The sequence below is a fragment of the Cydia pomonella genome, chromosome 1 (genome assembly GCF_033807575.1).
Source record: "Cydia pomonella isolate Wapato2018A chromosome 1, ilCydPomo1, whole genome shotgun sequence".
Taxonomy (NCBI): Eukaryota; Metazoa; Arthropoda; class Insecta; order Lepidoptera; family Tortricidae; genus Cydia; species Cydia pomonella.
The window spans coordinates 29,201,854-29,224,626 of NC_084703.1; the positions used below are offsets into that span (position 1 = coordinate 29,201,854).

The 22,773-nt window shown below is 36.7% G+C and overlaps 1 protein-coding gene and 1 long non-coding RNA gene across 3 annotated transcripts in view; one reads left to right on the plus strand and one right to left on the minus strand.

The window, feature by feature from the left end:
• The first annotated feature begins 3,386 nt into the window (after positions 1–3,386).
• The window catches only part of LOC133528198 (uncharacterized), a 149,635-nt gene continuing 130,248 nt past the window's right edge, over positions 3,387–22,773 (plus strand). The window contains exon 1 of the long non-coding RNA XR_009800966.1: positions 3,387–3,526. This is a non-coding gene — a long non-coding RNA (uncharacterized LOC133528198). The remainder of the gene's footprint in view (positions 3,527–22,773) is intronic.
• The window catches only part of LOC133527979 (gustatory receptor 5a for trehalose-like), a 31,802-nt gene continuing 13,068 nt past the window's right edge, over positions 4,040–22,773 (minus strand). The window contains exons 9-11 of one of the 2 annotated variants that reach the window (XM_061865205.1): positions 21,105–21,273; positions 5,362–5,451; positions 4,040–4,454 (exon numbers count right to left, since the gene is read on the minus strand). In XM_061865205.1, the coding sequence (XP_061721189.1) occupies positions 4,356–4,454; positions 5,362–5,451; positions 21,105–21,273 (358 nt within the window). In that variant the 3' untranslated portion in view covers positions 4,040–4,355. Of the gene's footprint in view, positions 4,455–5,357; positions 5,452–21,104; positions 21,274–22,773 lie in introns of both variants that reach the window. The other variant, XM_061865215.1, reaches the window with a different exon arrangement.

The following is a 22,773-nucleotide window of genomic DNA, read 5'->3' on the forward strand; positions in this document are numbered from 1 at the left end:
AGAGTATAACCTCCCCAAAAGGCATCGTTTGATTACAGTTTCGGCCCAAAATCGCTGGGGGCAACTTTTCCTAGGCTATCCTGCTACACCCTTTGAAATATGCTTATATTTTTTTATTTTTACAATTACAGTAGGTTTTTATGTTGATTGCGACTTTTAAAGGCAACTAACATTAACACTCATCAATTAGTCGTGAATTGGAACAAGTGGAAAAGTAAAAAGCACTAGTTCGCGAAATCCAACTCTCCGCACGCTAAACAGCTACGTAAAGTAGCACTTTTTACGGTTGTATCGTAATAACTATTCAGCGATTTTGAAAATTCATCCCCCAAGAACCCTCTTAGAGGAAATAATTTTCAAAATCACTGACATTATTGTTGTCTTATTCTAATATTACGTGTTTCCACCCGAAAAAGAGGTTGAAACTTTGTGTTGGGAATTATATATTATTTAAGTGAGGAATTCGACGTTATAAAACAAGAAAAGCAATTTCAGCGTTTATGATAATGCATTCTCCTAAGGTTTAAATAAGGGGTTGAAAGTTTGTATGGGGTACGAATACTTTCGTTGTGCTAGACTTGAAGCTCCTTAGAAAATCGTAATAAGAGAAAATAACAATAGGCTAAGCAATAAGAAGGTATAGAGGGAAATGCTTGAAACACAATTTACGACCCCGTAACTTTGTTTGGACTAGTTAGGAGGTGAGCATATCAAAAGTCCCGGCCCTAGCCCTTGAGCCGGAGGGGGTTTGAAGGTTCCATTTTTCGGTTTTTCATTTATACTAGTAGCTACTATGTAATTGCATGATTTCTATAGTACTTAATCTTAATTGTATTTTTTTTTCTTATTCAATGCATGTTAATTATAAGTTGTAATGTTTTGAAAAGATGTGTCCCGCCGAGTTTCTTGCCGGTCCATATTGAGATACCCTCCTCCAATTTAGGGGGGATTTAAATGTTCTCGGGTCAGAGGTGTAGGGTTAGAGCCGGTGTAGCTTTATTTGACGTTCATAAGCACATTTTAATATGCCTACTTGAATAATAAACTATCTTTATCTTTATATCTTGGAAACTGAAAAATATAACTACTTATACAAAACGAATGCTAATAAAATTTGCTAGAACTTTATTTTCGTCAGGCTTTTTGATATCTTGAATAGTTTTCAAAAGTTTATTTTAGAGCTCTCAATTTTATCTGAGGGCACGGTAGTGGCCCTGCCAGGGACGGGCAAAGCAAAGCGCAAGGGCACTACCTGCCTTTTCTCGAATCGCTTCGCCTTTTGTTTGAACCCTCATAACTTGGGTTTGGATTATACCAGATAACCTAAATTCTCGGGATATAATGTCAATAATAGACTTATTAAGCTTAAATATATTTAATTGCATAGCTCCATACTTTCGATTCTATTCATATCTAAAACCCCCGATTTCGTCACTGACTCACTCACTCACTGATGATCATCAAAACTTTTAGGGGACTTCCTGATGTCCTAGGAAGCTGAAATTTGGTATGTCGGATAGTTTACGACGTAGCAATGAAGCTGCTGAAATTGTGCTCTTTTACTAATAGGGATATGTATATCGGGATGATTTGATTTATCAATAGTAATTTAGTTTTGTAATATTTGCTATGACTTGGCACAATGATTGGTTTTTTTTTAGCATTAGTAAGAAGATAAACGATCTAGACCTGTCCTTTCATTGAAAAACACTTTTGAAAAATAAGTCACGGCAAATATGTAACAATCATAAATCATATATAATTGCTTTCATAACTAATAATAGTTACGAATTTTAGATATAGAAGCCTTTTTCAATAAGAAGATGTCAATATTGTTTAGATTTTTTCTAATGCTAAAAAAACGAAGTATAGCAAAGAACCTAAAACGAGCGAATTTTTTAAGACATTTGTGGATATTCGTTCAAAAGTTTCACAATATGAAATAGGTTGAAGCCAGGGACGACGACAGGGGGCGGATCAAGGCAGTTTTTTTATTTGGTCGGTTAACTAATGTTTTAAGTACCTGAAAATGTAGAAAATTTACACATTTTTTCTTTTTACTTACCACAAGATTTATTTCTTGAGTTCTCGAGGCATTTAGGTTTATTTCCCGCCTTCACGAAGGACAAATTTCTCGAGAATTCTCGATCAGAAACCCTAATGCTGAATTACTTACAATCAAATTTTACATAATTTGCCGTCTCAGTATTGCATAATTCTATGTAATATTCGAAAAAAATATAAAAAAACACGTACAAAAAACACGTGACATTTCAAGATGATTTACATGAAACAAAAGCTGGATCTTTTATCTTTTTAGGGTTCCGTAGCCAAATGGCAAAAAACGGAACCCTTATAGATTCGTCATGTCCGTCTGTCTGTCCGATTCTGTCACAGCCACTTTTTTCCGAAACTATAAGAGCTGTACTGTTCAAACTTAGTAAGTGGATGTATTCTATGAACCGCATTAAGATTTTCACACAAAAATATAAAAAAAACAATAAATTTTGGGGGTTCCCCATACTTAGAACTGAAACTCAAAAAATCTTTTATCATCAAACCCATACGTGTGGGGTATCTATGGATAGGTCTTCAAAAATGATATTGAGGTTTCTAATATCATTTTTTTCTAAAATGAATAGTTTGCGCGAGAGACACTTCCAAAGTGGTAAAATGTGTGTCCCCCCCCCCGTAACTTCTAAAATAACAGAATGAAAAATCTAAAAAAAATATATGATATACATTGCCATGTAAACTTCCACCGAAAATTGGTTTGAACGAGATCTAGTAAGTAGTTTTTTTTTTAATACGTCATGAAATTAATTTTTTTTTTTTTTTTTTCAACATACCCATACATGTGGGGTATCTATGGATAGGTCTTCAAAAATGATATTAAGGTTTCTAATATCATTTTTTTCTAAACTGAATAGTTTGCGCGAGAGACACTTCCAAAGTGGTAAAATGTGTGTCCCCCCCCCCCGTAACTTCTAAAATAACAGAATGAAAAATCTAAAAAAAATATATGATATACATTGCCATGTAAACTTCCACCGAAAATTGGTTTGAACGAGATCTAGTAAGTAGTTTTTTTTTTAATACGTCATGAAATTAATTTTTTTTTTTTTTTCAACATACCCATACATGTGGGGTATCTATGGATAGGTCTTCAAAAATGATATTAAGGTTTCTAATATCATTTTTTTCTAAACTGAATAGTTTGCGCGAGAGAACCTCCCAAAGTGAAAAAAAGTGTGTCCCCCCCCCTGTAACTTCTAAAATAACAGAATGAAAAATCTAAAAAAAATATATGATATACATTACGATGCAAACTTCTAACGAAAATTGGTTTGAACGAGATCGAGTGAGTAGTTTTTTTTAATACGTCATAAAATTAAAAAAAAAAAATTTTTTCGTCAAACCCGTACGTGTGGGGTAGCTATGGATAGGTCTTCAAAAATGATATTTAGGTTACTAATATAATTTTTTTCTAAAGTGAATAGTTTGCGCGAGAGACACTACCAAATTGGTAAAATGTGTGTCCAAAGTGGTAAAATGTTGAACGAGATCTAGTAGTTTAAGTTTTTTTTTTTAATACGTCATAAAGGAACCCTTCTTGGGCGAGTCCGACTCGCACTTGGCCGCTTTTTTTTTAAAATATATAATTCATGTGTATTGGAATTGCCAAAACTGCAACTGTACGTGTTTTACCAAACCTACTCGTTGGATGGCAGTCAAAAATTAGCGTGTCACTGAAAAGTTCCCCAAGTTTGAATTCGCTGAAATACAGACTTGTCGTAGAACTAAATGTTCTTGATAAAATAACTTTCTAATAAAGAAGGTTCATACGAACAAACAATTGTACCTATTTTATCAATATGACACTGATTTTTACTCCCTTTTGTAAAGTATAATTTGTCACAATCCAGCCGCGTATTCGCATCTAACGACAATCCCAAAGTAAATAAGTAGTAAATATAGACGCGATCTAAATTTTAGACTGATTATATTACGTTTAGATCAGTTTAAAGAAGCTTTCAACTTATGGCAAACTTTTTTTATTAAAAGCTAAGTATTACATTTTATCAGTCAAAACAAACATAAACTTGAAACTAAAGTTAATGCTATACCACTGAAATAAACATATACAACATAAATTAAAAACTAAAATTAAGCTACACCTAAATACGTTTAATACGCCCCTTAGTAGTAAATACGTAATGATAATAATATATGATACTGGTAGTCAGTTTGGCTAGAGGATATTCTAGTCCTATGTACCACACCAATAAAACTGTTAATGAAAGAATCTCTTTTCTTATCTTTGCTCGCACTGCACGTACTTGACGCTTGACGCTTTAGAACGTTGTCGAATTAAGAGCAGACTTGTGTTCCGTAAATCCATGATCATCGAATTGTATTAGTACTAATTCATACGTGATTATAGCTCCCGCCATCTGTAAATAGACGAAAGTTATTAATTTAAAATTAGGCAGTAACATTTCTTTAGATTTGAATTAAATTGAATTAGAAAATACAGACATGCTTGACTTTGGAAAACAAGGACCTGTGTATTCAGGTAAAGCTATCAACTGTTAATATTTCGATCATGACCAATGTAATAACAAGAAAACTCCCTCGAGAGCCAGTTATGGCTAAAGACCTGTGCACCTGCGTGGTTGAGCACTTAGGAGCCAATGTTATGACAGTTCGTCTTGAGGTTTGTACGTATACCTATTTATTGTTTAAAAAAGGAAAAATGTTATTATGAACCTATTCATAGGTTAGCGTAGATTTACATATTACATTTCCATTAAATCCCGGAAGATGTCCAACAAAAATTATATTTTATCGGAAAACTCTATCCGAGCATTTTAATGAATTAAAATGTTTTGTTTTAAACTTTTTTATTCAATTACATTTTATTATTCGAAACCAATTTTTTTTAATTCTAGGTATATACCTACATTGTATCTACAAATTAAGAAAACAAGTAAGTAACAAAAAAGTTTTAGGTATTATACTAACCCAAGCGGTAAGGGAGTGTAACTTATCCGGAGGTCCCGGGTTCAAACCCCTGTGAGTACCAATGAGTTTTAATAAATATCATAATTATGATATTTACCTCTTGCTTTTCGGTCAAGGAAGACATCGTGAGCAAACCGGATACATCCCAATAAGGCCTACTTTTCCGTCTGGGTTGGAAGGTATATCTTTCCTTTACTTTCTTAAAAACGAGTGCCTACGCTAATTCTAGGATTTCGTTACCAAGCGGACATTACAAGACGTGGCAATAAGCCCGAACAACTAACTTTAGGAAGATGATGTTAATAAGTAATTATAAACTGACTTGTACTTACGTACTTGCAACAAAACTGTCCTGTTAAGGGAAAAAAATCCCAATCCCGTTAAAGCGACGTAATCTTTACTAAGTTGATTTTGTAATCTCACAATCTAAAAATATAATAACAGATATTTATATACAAATCGGTACATCAGTACAAAGTTAAACGCGATGCGTATGATGCACATCATTTTACATCAGATAATCTAATTAGCAAACATTGTTTTATGCGGTGAATGTAGCGGCAATCGCAGCGTGAGATGCAATGCGTCAAATGCATTTGAAAAAATAATGTATCTTCATAGTATGAATAAGGAGTATCCTTGTTTATTGCGTGAAACGTCCCGTTCAACGCAAGCGGTCAATCAATATTTTTGTGTTGCTTCTTTGGTATCTAACCCCCGACGCAAAAAGAGGGGTGTTATATGTTTGACGCCAATGTCTGTCTGTGGCTCCAACGGCTGGACCGATGTGGTTGCGGGCTTTTTTACGTGAAAGCGAGTCTCGTTGAGGTGGATCTTATGTTTTATAAAAGTCGATCCAGCTGTTAGAAGAGTATCAGCTCTTTTCCACAAGGATGTAAGGCATTTTTGTCATTGTCTTTTTTTTGCATATAGTATAGGGGGATATTTTTAATAGCTAACATTAGGGACACAGCTAGATGATTGTAAAGATTAAATAACTCTTCTTATTGTAATAATAATAGCGCTGACTCGTAGAATAATAAAGGAATTAGTAACTACTAATTTTTCTGGCTAGCTTCTATGTAACGGGCGCGGTATTCGCAAACGTTTTAAGTAAATCGCATTACAAACGCTGCGTTGCAATTGTACACAACACATCATAAGTACATTGTGCACCGAGGGGGGGTAAGTGAAATTTTGGATACGAGGGTCGTAATTCCCGACAGCCGCAGGTTAGAGGGAATTAAAGAACCGAGTTTGCAATATTCTTACCCCCGGAGTAACACACAATGTTTTTCATCACACTTGTGAAGAAAAAACTAAATTTTAAGCAGAATTATTCTTAAATACGGTGACTAACAGAAAAATATTTTTAGTGCATTGTAGCGAATGCCTATCGGTATACAGGTTGTTTAAAAATAGATATTATTTTTCAGTATCCTCTTCATGTGAACAAACATCCAACAGGAGCTGTGTTCGCCATAATACGCTTCGGCTTATGGTTTTCGGTAGCGTCGCAAAGCTATTAAATAAACACCTTTCACCTTGTTAGTCTGGAGGAAATCGACCTTTTATGAAAAAATGTCGATTTCCTCCAGACTAACAAGGACTGATCTCTTCTTAATACCTAAAACTGGTATGGATATGTTCCTCGTTGTCTCCAGAATACTAATTGACCGGTTTTAGTTTATGGAGGGGAGGACGGGTCGAAAAAAAGGAGGAGATAGACGGCGGCCGAATTTCATTCCCATCTTGAGTCCTATGGGACCGATCGGTTCGTTTCGATTCGGAGTCGTTTGAAGGAATATTAAACGTACTGTTATTGTGTCATAATCATTTGGTGGTCAACTGGGCCCGCAGAGCACTGAGCCCATGGGCTAAGTTGACCATTTTTTTTTCTTCACGGGCGACTCGACCCAAGGGTCAACCCAGCCCATGGGCTCAGTCTACCATTACTTACCGCCTAAGAGTCAATTCAGCCCACGGGCTCAGACTACCATTACTTACCGCCTAAGAGTCAATTCAGCCCGCGGGATCAGTCTACCATTACTTACCGCCTAAGAGTCAATTCAGCCCGTGGCCTCAGGGAGGGTCGCGCGGCGAGATGATGTTTAAACAGTTTTCTGTATTTTGTTTGGCTTCTTTACATAATAAGATTAGATTTAATTGCTGACATGTAATATTTAAGAATATGTATTATCAATAAACGATTTTATAAAATAATTATTTGCTGGCAACATATTTACATAAAGTATTAATTACAGCTGTGCCCAATTCAATGTAAATATAACGGTCTTTTGGTCTATTTTTGGCTTAAATATCAGTAATTTTCTTGGAAACACATATAAGTCACATATTAAAATTGTTCTAGCAAACTATATGATAATTATTTACATAGAAAGAGATTGCATTGCATTCGTAATTACTTACTGGCAGGCACACATTTACCGCTGATGTAACAGTCATCATATGCGTTGTCACTGTCTTTGTATTGACATTGAATTCCGTGTTCGCTTTTATGTAATTATATTATATAATTTATATAGGTATATCACCGCAAATATGCAACCGTACCCATATACACCAGGTGCCTCCGTGACATCTAGTACGGATGCCATCGACTTTATAACTTCACAACGAGGGGGGCGAGTTATGATAAAAGCTGGATATGAAGAACCAACAAGGATGAAACGACTTTGTGGAGGTGTACACATAGTAAGTGTTATGCTGTAGTAAAAACAAAAGGTGAAAATTTCGTTATTCTTCACAAGACTCCACATCCATGATCCAGATTTTCCTGAAACTGAAATTAAGAAGTATATGGACCGTTTGAATAAAGAAGTAGTAAATGACATAACCACTCCCGTATCGCAGATATACGACGCCATTAATGATAAGATCATAGATGCTGGATTAGACAAAATGAAAAAAATATCGACATTTGAAAATGTTAAGAAAAAATTGTATCGTAAGCGTTACGAGTCACTAGGAATAAAAAAGCCACTTATAAGAAAAAAATTGATGTTGTCATACCGCAGAAATTTAAATATTTATTATTCGCTGATTATATAGACAATGATGAGAGAATTATCATATTTTCATGCAGCGAATTGCAGGACTTATTGCCAAAATACAAAGAATTTTATATTGATGGGACATTTAAGTTCTGTCAAAGAAATTTCTATCAGCTTGTCACACTAAATGTCAATTTAGGTAGTGATAGAGACAAAATCGGCGTGGTGCCAGTGCTCTACGCATTGCAACCTAATAAAAAAGCGAAAACTTACAAAATAATGTTTAATTTAATAAAGTGTCGAGTTCCATTATGGAAACCCACTCGAATAAGTAGACTATGAAAAGGCTTTAATATCCTCCTTAGTATATACACTATATACTTGCCCTGACGTCATAGTAGATGGCTGTTTCTACCACTATACAAAATGCCTGTGGAGGAAAGCCAAAGAAGTCGGCCTGAAGAAGTCCAAGTTAGGCAAGGTCCACACGTTAGACGCCTGTCAGCCTCGGCACATTTGCCATTCGAATATTTGCTAGATGCATGGCTCTACTGTTTACAGATAGGCCCGAAGACGACGATCGCAAAACGTTTTAATAAATACTTTTTTGAAACCTGGATGGACCCCAACTCAATTTATTTTGGTAAGTGGACATGCTGTGGACAGATAAACCGCACAAATAACATAATCGAAGGTTGGCATAGTAAAGTCAACAAGCTGCTAAAGCCGAAACCGAACATACTACAACTGCTGGTAGTATTACAGAGGTTAATTAGAAAAGACGTGGATTAAGTGCGAAATAAACGATTTACTAAAAGGGACCCAGATGTTATTGAAATAAATGACCACATAAAGGATAAAATAAAGGAATTGGAAGATAATAAAGTTTGCCTTGATTTGTGCATTGAGCAGTTACGAATGTAAATGTTCTTCTTCTTCTTCTTCTTCACTGGCTCAGTGACCCAAACAGGATCTTGGCCTCTGACACAAGAGAGCGCCACTCTGCCCTATCCTGCGCCACTTCACGCCAGTTGGGTATTCCGAGGGCGAACAGGTCTTTTAGGACTTCGTCGCTCCAGCGATATCTGGGACGCCCAGACGGACGTTTTCCACCCGGGTGCCCGACATACGCTCTTCTCACGGTACGATCCTCTCCCATCCTCTCTAGGTGACCGAGCCAGCGGAGTCGTGTGGCTTTGATTTCGCCAATTATATTGGGCATCGCAACCAGCTCCTCTAGCTCCCTATTCTTTCTACGCCTCCAAGTTCCATCTTCATCTCTGATAGGTCCCAGAATGTAAATGTAAATGCTACCGTTATTTAATTAGTTCTGTCCTTTAAAAAACCTACCCACTACTATTATATATGTTATTGAGAAGAGAAGTACAAATATATTTGCAGATATAAAAAACAAGTAAATATGGTACTAATATAATTATTATATTCTGTGGTAAAGAGAGAATAGGTATCGTTAAAAATCACAGATTTCGTGCCTCACACGACTATCGAGCACATTAGAAATGAATCTACGTTTCCGAGATCGCCGAAACATATATATATATATATATATATATATATATATATATATATGTATACAAGAATTGCTCGTTTGAAGGTATAAGATATTTCATTATTCGATTAATAAGCAGGATATAATAACTTGACTAACTAAGAGCCGCCTCCCCCGCCCGCCCGCCGGACCGCCTGTTGTTACCTCTAGTGTAGCAAATTAAGCAAGTTGTTGTATGGAGACCCAAGCATTAATTCCTCAGTCGATGAAATTTTGCTTGGTTATTGTATAGAATAAGACGAAACTAGACATATAAATATCCAAAAAAAAACACTCCTAAGTTAGGTATTTATACGTAAAAATACAAATCTGTTTATATATTGAACCGAGTAATTCCTCCGTCCAAAATTATTTTACCAAATAAGTTATTTGTATCAGTATGTGATACTAGAAAAAAATCTAAAACTTTTGTTAAACATGAGAATATTTTTTTATGATAATTTATTTTTTTGACGCTCATTTTCATCGCAAAATTGCTCAGTCATTTTTTTCTTATTAGGGTTCCGTAGCCAAATGGCAAAAAACGGAACCCTTATAGATTCGTCATGTCCGTCTGTCTGTCCGATTCTGTCACAGCCACTTTTTTCCGAAACTATAAGAGCTGTACTGTTCAAACTTAGTAAGTGGATGTATTCTATGAACCGCATTAAGATTTTCACACAAAAATAGAAAAAAAACAATAAATTTTGGGGGTTCCCCATACTTAGAACTGAAACTCAAAAAATCTTTTTTCATCAAACCCATACGTGTGGGGTATCTATGGATAGGTCTTCAAAAATGATATTGAGGTTTCTAATATCATTTTTTTCTAAACTGAATAGTTTGCGCGAGAGACACTTCCAAAGTGGTAAAAAGTGTGTCCCCCCCCCCGTAACTTCTAAAATAACAGAATAAAAAATCTAAAAAAAATATATGATATACATTGCCATGTAAACTTCCACCGAAAATTGGTTTGAACGAGATCTAGTAAGTAGTTTTTTTTTAATACGTCATGAAATTTAAAAAAAAAAATTTTTTTCATCATACCCATACGTGTGGGTTATCTATGGATAGGTCTTCAAAAATGATATTAAGGTTTCTAATATAATTTTTTTCTAAACTGAATAGTTTGCGCGAGAGAACCTTCCAAAGTGAAAAAAAGTGTGTCCCCCCCCCCTGTAACTTCTAAAATAACAGAATGAAAAATCTAAAAAAAATATATGATATACATTACCATGCAAACTTCCACCGAAAATTGGTTTGAACGAAATCTAGTGAGTAGTTTTTTTTTAATACGTCATGAAATTTAAAAAAAAAAAAAATTTTTCATCATACCCATACGTGTGGGGTATCTATGGATAGGTCTTCAAAAATGATATTAAGATTTCTAATATAATTTTTTTCTAAACTGAATAGTTTGCGCGAGAGAACCTTCCAAAGTGAAAAAAAGTGTTCCCCCCCCCCCTGTAACTTCTAAAATAACAGAATGAAAAATCTAAAAAAAATATATGATATACATTACCATGCAAACTTCCACCGAAAATTGGTTTGAACGAGATCTAGTGAGTAGTTTTTTTTAATACGTCATAAAATTTAAAAAAAAATTTTTTCATCAAACATATACGTGTGGGGTATCTATGGATAGGTCTTCAAAAATGATATTTAGGTTCCTAATATCATTTTTTTCTAAACTGAATAGTTTGCGCGAGAGACACTTCCAAAGTGGTAAAATGTGTGTCCAAAGTGGTAAAATGTTGAACAAGATCTAATAAGAAGATTTTTTTTTAATACGTCTTAAATTGTACGGAACCCTTCATGCGCGAGTCCGACTCGCACTTGGCCGCTTTTTAGGTATATGATCTTAGAATATTAGTAGGTATAGTTACATGGTAATTTTTTTGGATTCTCATTTTGTAGGTAAATAAATAAAGTTTGTGTGGGCATGAGCCCGCGGGTCGAGTTATCCGATTAGTGTGGGTCGATTCATCTTCGAAAAAAAACGAAGTGGGCAACTGAACCTGCGGGCTCAGTTGACCACCGAGTGGTAAATAGTAGTCGACTGGACTCGCGGGCTCAGCGGGCCCTTATCGATAAATAGTAGTAGACTGAACCCGTGGGCTGAGCGGGCCCTTATCAGGAAATAGTAGTCGACTGAACCCGCGGGTCGAGTTATCCGATTAGTGTGGGTCGAGTCACCTATGAAAAAAAACGAAGTGGGCAACTGAACCTGCGGGCTCAGTTGACCACCGAGTGGTAAATAGTAGTCGACTGGACTCGCGGGCTCAGCGGGCCCTTATCGATAAATAGTAGTCGACTGATCCCGTGGGCTGAGCGGGCCCTTATCTGGAAATAGTAGTCGACTGAACCCGCAGGTCGAGTTATCCGATTAGTGTGGGTCGAGTCACCTATGAAAAAAAACGATGTGGGCAACTGAACCTGCGGGCTCAGTGCTCTGCGGGCCCAGTTGACCACCAAGCGGTCATAATAACCGTAGTCATAACTGTAGTCGTTTACAAAATCCTCCTCCTCCTCTGGAGTTGCAGGCGTACATAGGCTATGGAGACTGCTTACCATCAGGCGGGCCGTATGCTAGTTTGCCACCGACCTAGTATAAAAAAAAAAATTTTGACGTGCATGGATGGCATAAGTACTGATAAAACCTGCTTCTAACTCAATAAATTATAACTTTACTGCAATTAATGTTATTACGAAATACACGGGATATTTTATGAGATTGCCAAAAACTTATTGCTGTATAATGTTACATAACCTGTGCTGCTGTGTATGTACGTATGTCACTTTATTGCACATGACTGTGTTAACATAAAACAGACAAAACAAAACAAAAAAAAATGTTATGTACAAAGGCGAACTTGTCTTTAAAAGGGATCTCTTCCAGCTAACCTTTGAGGATCAAACACTAAAAGGTGAAAGATAAATCAATATTTACAGTAGCAATATGAGAATTTTAGATACACATAAAAGAAGCATGAGAGCAATCAATAATAATAAAATAAAAAGTAGACAACCCGTAGTATGAATGATTCTGGCCTCGAATGTCCAATTCCTTGAATGTCCATATGCCTCGAACGTCCAATTCCCCCAATGTACATTGCCTCGAATGTCCAATTCCTTGAATGTCCATATGCCTCGAACGTCCAATTCCTTGAATGTCCATATGCCTCGAACGTCCAATTCCTTGAATGTCCATATATCTCGAACGTCCAATTCCCCCAATGTACATTGCCTCGAATGTCCAATTCCTTGAATGTCCATATACCTCGAATATCGTCACATATTAAATATGTATGTGGTGGATAGGATACTCTCATTCTCTCATTAAATACTCAGTCACCTCCCAACAAGCAAATTTATTTACTTGTTTGCCACCGACGTGGTAAAAAAAATAGTTTTGTTAGTTGGGCTCTGCTTTAATAAGTGTTACTTAATAAAATTCAATTATAAACTGCATAATACATGTATTTGGGTACCATAGAACTAAATTAAAACATGCTTAAACAAAAATTAACATATTTCAAATAAAAACATATTTCTCCTTACAATTGTAAAAAAACTACTGAAAATCCACACTTCTCTGGTACAGTTTATCAATGATATCATATATTTTATTTTCTTCCTTTATGAGTTTTCTTTATAAGATTAAAAACAAGGCGTAAATGAATAATTGTTTTTAAGAATTTTATAGGCTGCAATGCATTTTTATTCATTTTATTTAAAATTTTTATGTATTGACGGTCAAACTTTATGTCCATAGGTCTTCTATTTATTTTGGGTGCGTCGTATATAGTTTGCGAGATTTTCAAATCATAGAATGCTGCCTCTTTTTTCATACATTGTATGAAGAAGGGGACAAAGGGGAGCGTGAAGATCCTGGTAATTATAGACCTATTACCATTGTTCCGATATTATCTAAAATAGTAGAAAAAGCTTTTTGTAGTAGATTGGATAACTTCTTAGCCAAAAATAATATTTTACATCCCGATCAGTATGGTTTTCGAAAAGGTCTTAATACTGAGTTGGCGTGTTTTGAATTTATTAAATATTTGACCGACTCCATAAATGATAAGTCACCCGTTATGTCTATATTCTTGGACATGACAAAAGCATTTGACCTTGTTGACCACAAAAAACTGCTCAAAAAATTAGATTGCTGTGGAGTCAGGGGTCAAGCAAATGATTGGCTTCGATCTTATTTAATGAACAGACTACAATGTACAGAAATCTCAAAATTTATAGAAATAAAAAATCAAATGCACAAGATAGTATACAGATCGTCCCTTCGTGCTGTGGTTTCAGGTGTACCGCAGGGAAGTAATTTGGGCCCACTATTATTTTTGATCTTTATAAATGATCTTCCTAAAGCCATAACGCCCAAAACCATACTTTTTGCGGATGATACAACTATAGTAGTTAAAAGCCAAGATTGTTGTACATACGAGTCTGATATCAATAAAGCCTTATCTGATACGAATAATTGGATGGTCGATAATAACCTTCTCATCAATTTTACTAAAACGCAGTATATGCAGTTTCATTCATACGGGGCAAAACCGCCAGATATCAATATCAGTATTAATAATATTAGGCTACAAAAAAGTAATTCAATTAAATTTTTAGGTTTATACATTGACTCGTCACTTAACTGGAAAGAACACATTAACTCGATCTGCTTAAGGCTTGACCGATTCATATTTGCTTTGAGAAAGCTACGGCAGTCCGTATCTCCTGAAGCAGCAGTTACAGCTTATCACGGGCACGTTGCATCCATACTTAGCTACGGACTCATCCTATGGGGTAACTCAGTGGATGTTGAAAGGGCATTTAAACTCCAAAAGAGATGTGTTCGAGCAATAACAAATAATCGGATTGGAAGTAGCTGTAGACCACTATTTAAACAGCTGAACATCTTACCATTAGCGTGTATGTATATATTGAAAATTTGTTGTTTCGTCAAAAGTCATCCAAAATACTTCGTTAAACGCTCTGAAGTGTGTTTAGGTAATCTAAGAATGCAATATATAAACCTTTTAAACCAACCTCGCTGTAGGGCTAACATCTATAAAAGAAACGCCTACAACATGAGTATAGTAATTTACAACAAGTTACCAGACCAAATAAAAACACTTGAAAGTCCTAAATTTAAACACACCCTAAGAACCTGGCTGCTTAATCACTGCTTTTACAGCGTTAGTGATTATATTAATCATAATAATGATGTAGATCATAATTAGTGGTACAATATAATGTTAGGCATCATATTATTATTTTCTTTTAATGTTTATTACTCTAATTTTGTATACATATATGTAAATAATTTCTCTAGTTGTCAAATTGTCCATTTAATGTTAAATTAAGGTAAATTAAGAATGTGCTTATTTAATGTATTATAACTTCACAATGTATTTGCATGCTGTTTGCATACAGCTGGTAAAGGTGAAACTATTGTATTTACACTAAGATATGTACACTACCCTTTTCTGCAAATAAAAAAAAAAAAAATGTTAGGTGTCTGTGGTAATTTCATATTGATACGATGGTGCCAACCTTCTAATGCGTTATTCGTTCTATTTATTTTCGCATCAGCGCAACTTATACGTTCGGGTGTTGTTTTTCTTATCCACTGCTTGATAAAATATTTTTGAAACCTTTTGACTATTAAGGTTTGCGGTGTGCAATCTTTTATCGATGCCCATGCCTCAATAATTTTATCTGCAGGGAGCAATGGCAGAAGGGATGCCATTCTGGTCATCATTCGACCTTCCTTTGTTTTATTTAGTTTAAGCTTCCTAGACTTTTTCCAAATTGCTCTGCTAAAATGGTACCAACAGCCAGCAAGTTGAACCTGTGGAAACACCGTATGTACGGCATTAATTTGTGCCTGCTCGTTATCGCATTTGAACTCCGTTATGCAGAGACCAAGCTTTTCTTTTAGCAACTTAAAAAAGCGGTAGTAGGTTTCTTCCTTTTTATTTGGTAGCAATCCATATACTACGGGAAACACATTATTGGTTTGTATATTGGATTTGCTATTTAAGTGTAAAGTGTACAATTGGACGAACGGGCTCGGTGCACTTTTGAATGTGCCATCAGCTAGGTATGACCCTTTTTTATTTTTTATTAAATTTTGACACAAAGGTGAAGCGAATATTAAGATTTTTTCTTCATGTCCGTCTTCGCATAAGAGGAAATCCTCAACAAAACTTTGAGTTAATCTTACGTCCTCGGGGTTTTTGAACGTGAGTCTATCTGCGGATAGAAACTTTTTTCGAGCAGCATAACATGAATTTTTATATGCCGAGAATGGCGGTATGAATGGTCCCATTTTTTTATTGTCTTTTTCGTTTAAAAATTCTTGAAAATTATCCTCGTATATACTTTGAATCGGTCCCAAGTTTTTGCAGACGTCCTTTTTTATTTTATTCAACACCATATCTATTTTGTTTTGAGCTTCATCAGGAAAGCATACATGTTCTTTTTGACGTAAAACATGGTCATCACAACTTAAAGTGATTGTGGCCGTACAAATCGTGCGATTAGTGCATCGCCATAATGTAGTATTACTTTTTTTGTTGGTAACGCTTAAATTATACTTATGGCCTCCGTAACAGCATATTTTTTTTCCTTTTCTGCTCGCTATAAATTTTAGGTCTCCCATTTTACGTACATCGATTGCCAAGAATGACACCAATAGACGTAACATTGAAGTCTGTATTCGATCAGAGGAAGGAATGACATAAGTGTCCAGCCAGTATTATAAGTGGCCTTATTAGATAGTCTAACTCCTTACACACGGTTTCTGCGTGATTTAATATGTACTACTAGCTTACACCCGCGACTTCATCCGCGTTTTGTACAAACATTTACATTAGTATTTGACGACATTAAAAGTAGGTATAGTCGTTTGGGATAAAGTTGTTGCCTTGTTATTGAATGAATGACCGTTTCTTTTACCCTAATATGATTTTTTTCTGATGGTAAATTTCATGTTGATTATTTTCCATATTGGTTTTACATGTTTTGTTTACGGCAAAAGGTACGGCAAAAATTAACGAACGGAAATGATCTCTTCTGTTGCAGTCATCTAACTTTGTACCAGGGACTGAAAAGGTACCCTTAAAAAAGGGTTTGACCGGTATTTTTAAAGGGTACCCGACCGTTAAACTAGCATTTCGGTACCCATATCAACGCTTTGGGTATCCAAATAAGCTTCCGTCCAAACGGTACCGTTAAATAAAAGTACCTTTAAAACAATTTTGAAACGGTACCCGACCGTTGAAATAGCATTACGGAAGCGGTATCAATACTTTAGGTATCCAAACAAGCTTCCGTCCAAACGGTACCGTTAGACTTTAAAACAATTTTGAAAGGGTACCCGACTGTTAAAATAGTATTCCGGAAGCGATATCAATACTTTGGGTATCCAAACAAGCTTCCGCCCAAACGGTACCCTTAAGTAATAGTACATTACTATAGAGGACGGGAAACGAAGGGTTGCAGGCCAAGTAGATATAGACGGCCGAGCGTATCGAGGTCGGATAGGGAGACGCGGCCGGCAACCCCGTTTCCCGCCGAGATTTGTATAGTGCTTTTCTCAAACTTGCAATGAAATAATTTAAAAAAAATGATGATGATGATTGTTTCATGTCTTAATGTGATAGGTTATTCCGTGCGTGAGGTATTGAAGGGGACCAAAATGTAAATATTTTTGCGCTATCACGCACGCCATTACGCTTTTTTCTTTTTCTTTCTTTTTTTTCTTTTTTGCGTTTTTTGTTGATACCGAAAGGGGAACGAAAATTTGATTATTTTTACGCTACGATGCACGGTTTAGGAGATACAGCCCTATAAAGATTTCTGCATGACTGAAAAAAATAAAACTTTTTGGGGCTGTATCTCCTAAACCGTGCGTTGTAGCGCAAAAATAATGAAATGTTTGTTCCCCTTTGAACCCCTGAAATAATATTTAACAAACACAAAAAAAGAAAAAAAAAAGAAAAAAAGATAAAAAAATTAAAAAAAGCATACTGGCAGAATTTTGCTTATAGGTTTTTTACGGTTGAATGCCAAGACGTGCCATTATTTGACGTTTAAAAACAAAAGAAGGTTGCCTTACAGGCCTAGGTGTGTAAGGCTGTATGAAATTCCTTTACATATCATCTTCACTCATCGTTTAGGAGATACAGCCCTATAAAGATTTCTGCATGACTGAAAAAAATAAAACTTTTTGGGGCTGTATCTCCTAAACCGTGCGTTGTAGCGCAAAAATAATGAAATTTTTGTTCCCCTTTGAACCCCTGATATTTAACAAACACAAAAAAGAAAAAAAAAAGAAAAAAAGATAAAAAAATTAAAAAAAAGCATACTGGCAGAATTTTGCTTATAGGTTTTTTACGGTTGAATGCCAAGACGTGCCATTATTTGACGTTTAAAAACAAAAGAAGGTTGCCTTACAGGCCTAGGTGTGTAAGGCTGTATGCAATTCCTTTACATATCATCTTCACTCATCGCACCTGATATGTAGTATTTCCGGACCTAATTTGAAGTAAGTGATGTCAACATTTCATTACAAGTTTGAGAAAAAGTATCTTGCCACGCGATCGGTACCCCTAGTGTAACTTTGATCGACATCATAACGTGACGAACGCGTTTGCGTTAAGTCTCATTTTGTATAGGATTTTGAGTTTCCAAAACGTCCCGCTTGGCGCGCTCTTTCGAAATCCAATACAAAATGAGACTAAACGCAAACGCGTACGTCACGTTTGGAAATCGAATTTAGTTACACTAGGGGTACAGATACCCCAATACAAACCGGTCACTCAATTTGAATGATCGCCCGCCATCTTGGATTTGGGCATTTAAGTCAGATTAAGATGAAAATCGATATCTGAGGATCCCAAAGGACCTTTATTATGATTCTGAGATCAAATTTGTAGAAAACGCACGCCATTTTGAATTTCGGCATTTAAGCTCAGATTGAGATGAAAATCAATATCTAAGGATCCGAGTGGACCTTCATTGTGATTCTGAGATCAAATTTGTAGATAACGCACGCCATTTTGAATTTCGGCATTTAAGCTCAGATTGAGATGAAAATCAATATCTGAGGATCCCAGAGGACCTTTATTATGAATATAACATAACTTACTTTTACTTTTCACTTTATCTAAATCCACGAATTCCATGATGAATGTCTTGCACTCGCGTTTCGACTCTGGCCTTGTCGGTGTCAGTCTTACTCATGGGGCGACACTTAGAAATGTAGTTAACGTTGTATGACAGCCATAAGAAATCTCATACTACTGTCACTCTGACAAAGTTGTATAATGGCAAATAAATCAGCGATCGTAGGGTTAATTAGGGTAACGGGTAGGGATTTGCAGATCCCTTACCCTAATTGGCCTACGGGCGGAACCTTATGAATAGGACGTTCGTGTATTTGGACGTACGGGGACTGGACGTTCGAGGCAATGGACATACGAGGACTGGGCCTTTGGGGGCATTAGACATACGGGGACTGGACGTTCGGGGCAATGGACATACGAGGACTGGATCTTTGGGGGCATTAGACATACGGGGACTGGACGTTCAGGGCAATGGACATTCGGGGACTGGACGTTCGGGGCAATGGACATACGGAGACTGGACGTACGGGGAATTGGACATTCGAGGCCAGAATGGTATGAATACGCAAACTATAACAAATACATAACATATACTTATCCTATCCATGCACCGTAAAAAAATCATACGTTGTCAAAAGTTTTGTAAACGACTACGGTTGTTAGTAAACAATAATAGTACTTAGGTTTAATGTTCTTTTAAACGACACCTCGGTGCGTGCACAGTGAGGTCCCATAGGACTAAACAAATATCAATGATGGTCGGCCGCCATCTGTCCCCCCCCCCTTTTTTTTCGACCCATCCCCCCGCCGTACTACTACTAAAACCGGTCAATTCGTATTCTGGAGACAATGAGGAACACATACATAACAGTTTTAGATATTTAGAAGATATATCTACGAAAATCGTGAAGGAGACGACTTTTGGTTTATTTTCCTATAGTCTAATAACACTAGACCCTAATACTCATAGTGTTGTGTTCCTGCCGGTGAGTAAGGTTGCCAGAGCTCAACGTGGGGGGGGGGGGGGGGGCGGGTTGGTCTGTGTTATTCTGATAACACAGGAAAATCCGTCAACACTTCAACGGTATTTTTTTCTGAACTTTCTTCAATACGTGTATTTTAATATTATCGCTATCTTTTGACAGTCTACTTCGATTAAATTTCTGCCAAAATTTCTGACATACGTAATCATTTGGACTTGAGGAACGACTGACTACTACTGGATGAAAGATTTTGAAAATATTATAATAGAATAGAATAATTTTTATTCGTAAACAGAAATAAGACACATTGTATTACATAATATAGGGAGCGTGCATGAACTGTAGGAGGCAGCACAGGAGCCGTCAGACTTTTGGCGCGAGGCGTAAATGTGATGTTTACTGTTCCGATGGAGCCCACAAGATGGCAGAACCTACACCCACACGTGACGTGTGAATATACATGTTTATTGTTCCGATTCAGGCCACGAGATGCCTGGGACGCGCACGGTCCCTTGCGAAACATGGCTTATGAGGAAGGAGATCACCAATCGGCTGCAGATGTGTATAAACAAGTGCCTTCTCCTGGGGATCCTGGGGATTTACTGGCCACGAACTATCTCGAACGTCAGATTGTGGCAGATGACTGACCAGAAACCCATAGGCCAGGAAATCCTTGCAAGGAAATGGCGATGGATCGGACACACGCTCCGCGGACCGGACAACCACTTATCCAAGCAGTGTCTCCGCTGACAATCGACTGGCAGTAGACGGTCAGGGTGGCCTCGTACCACATGGAGGCAATCAGTTGAGTAGAAGGCTAGCTCAACTGGATTCGGCTGGAAAGAGTTGGAAGTAGCCGCCCAGGATCGCGCCAAATGAAAAATTCTTCTGCGAGCCCTATATCCCTAATGAGGGATAACAGGATTACATCATCATCATCATTGTGTACATTTTTTATGTACCCATAATTAACGATACGGTCTTTATAAGTGTTTTGGAGCGTAGGAGGGATTCAGATTTCAGGTTCGAAACAACAGTAACGGCCTCGGGAATGAATACATTTTTTGTTAATATATAAGTCGTCTGTTGGTGGCCAAATGAATCTGACAAATTCTGAGGTTTCAAATCCTGTCTTGTACCAATGAGTTACCTATTCGGCACTTATGTAGTGATTGAATCTCTTGTGGTATTTACCACTAGCTCTTCGGTGAAAGAAACCATTGGGAGGAAACATGCATATACATCCGCGAAGCAATACTGTAGCAGTAATGCTGCCGACTGAATTATTGCACGAAATGGCAAAAAGGTAATTTTATCCAACAATTCATATTCAAATTGTCATTTTCTGCAGCTATGACCCGTCGTTAAATACACCTTTTCTGCAACTTACTTCTACATTGTAGTAGTGTCTGTCACTAGCATGGAGGTGCCGGAGAGCTTTCGTGGAGTGCACGTTTATATCGGCAGCCGCAAGCACAACGCAACTCACTCTGACGCATAACCATACCAACGACACCACGTAGTACAAACGTTTTATCAAATCTCCAGAAAGTCCTTGTCTAAAACATATAGGTATATATAATATATTTTTTACGCCGTTTACACTTTGCTCTCAACATCTGCGCACCTTCGTTTGATTATTTACAATTGTTTAATTGTTATCCTGTTATAACAATTAGGAGCTTTTAAAATCCTGGAATTTGTTTTTCGTTCTAACACTTATAATTAAACTACGTTTGTGTGGAAAAGCCGTCCTCCACTATTCTCTGAACCAAGGAGGTTCAAGGCATCACTCCATTACTTGATGAAAATGCTATGAAAATGAATGAGGTGTTTTTTGAATTATTCCCCGTTCTCGGATTATGCCGGGATATGACATCATTCGTGGCATCATTTCCGGCAATATGCCTACAGCAGCAGTAGGAGCAAAGTGTAAACGGCGGAACACGTGGAGGATACTTTTCTATATCTCTCTATAAATCATTTGTCGGTTAGTACTTACTAAACAACTTTTACTTTTTCTAAGCGCTGATGGCTTAGCGGTAAGACCGTGCGACTTGCAATCCGGAGGTCGCGGGTTCAAACCCGGGCTCGTACCAATGAGTTTTTCGGAACTTATGTACGAAATATCATTTGATATTTACCAGTCGCTTTTCGGTGAAGGAAAACATCGTGAGGAAACCGGACTAATTCCAACCAGGCCTGGTTTACCCTCTGGGTTGGAAGGTCAGGTGGCAGTCGCTTTCGTAAAAACTAGTGCCTACGCCAAATCTTGGGATTAGTTGTCAAGCGGACCCCAGGCTCCTATGAGCCGTGGCAATATGCCGGGACAACGCGAGGAAGAAGAAGACAATAGATTAAATTTCTAAATTGAAAGAAGTATATGCAGTAATTTTGCGTTAGAATTTCAGAAAGTTTTCCATAACCCAGTTTATTTATTTTGGGGGCAGTTTTATAGAAAGACATGCTTTGTATAATTTACGTATTAAGTATTTATAGCGCATATATGTTTGGTTCATATCGTAAGTATTTAATGTATGTAAATCAATATACAGTAGCGGAAAATAATCTATCATATTTGTGTTTTTTAAAGTATTTTTTTATGAGAACGACTAAGGCTGCCTAAACGATTATCATGTGAAAGTCCTTTAGGTGGAGAGTAAAATCATATACTACATTTGTATGACACCATATTAAAAACTCGTTTTGTACGAGTTTATTAAAAAGTGCATAAAATAACTAATATTCGAAATATAGGTAAAAGTGGTTTATTAATAAAGAAATAACAAAAATTACAAATTCTGCACTGAAAATCAAAATATTAGATTAGAACTTGGTGCTGAAACCCTTTGCATCAAGAACAGCTTGGCATCTTCGGGGCAGTGATGCAATCAACTTCGCGAGGAAAGAATTTGGAATGCGTTCCCACTCTTCCTTTAATTGTTCAAATCTTTCGTTGACATTTCTTGCATTTCTTACACTCACACGACGACCTAGCTCCTTCCATAGGTTTTCTATAGGATTCAAGTCCGGACTTTGGCTGGGCCATTCCAAAACCC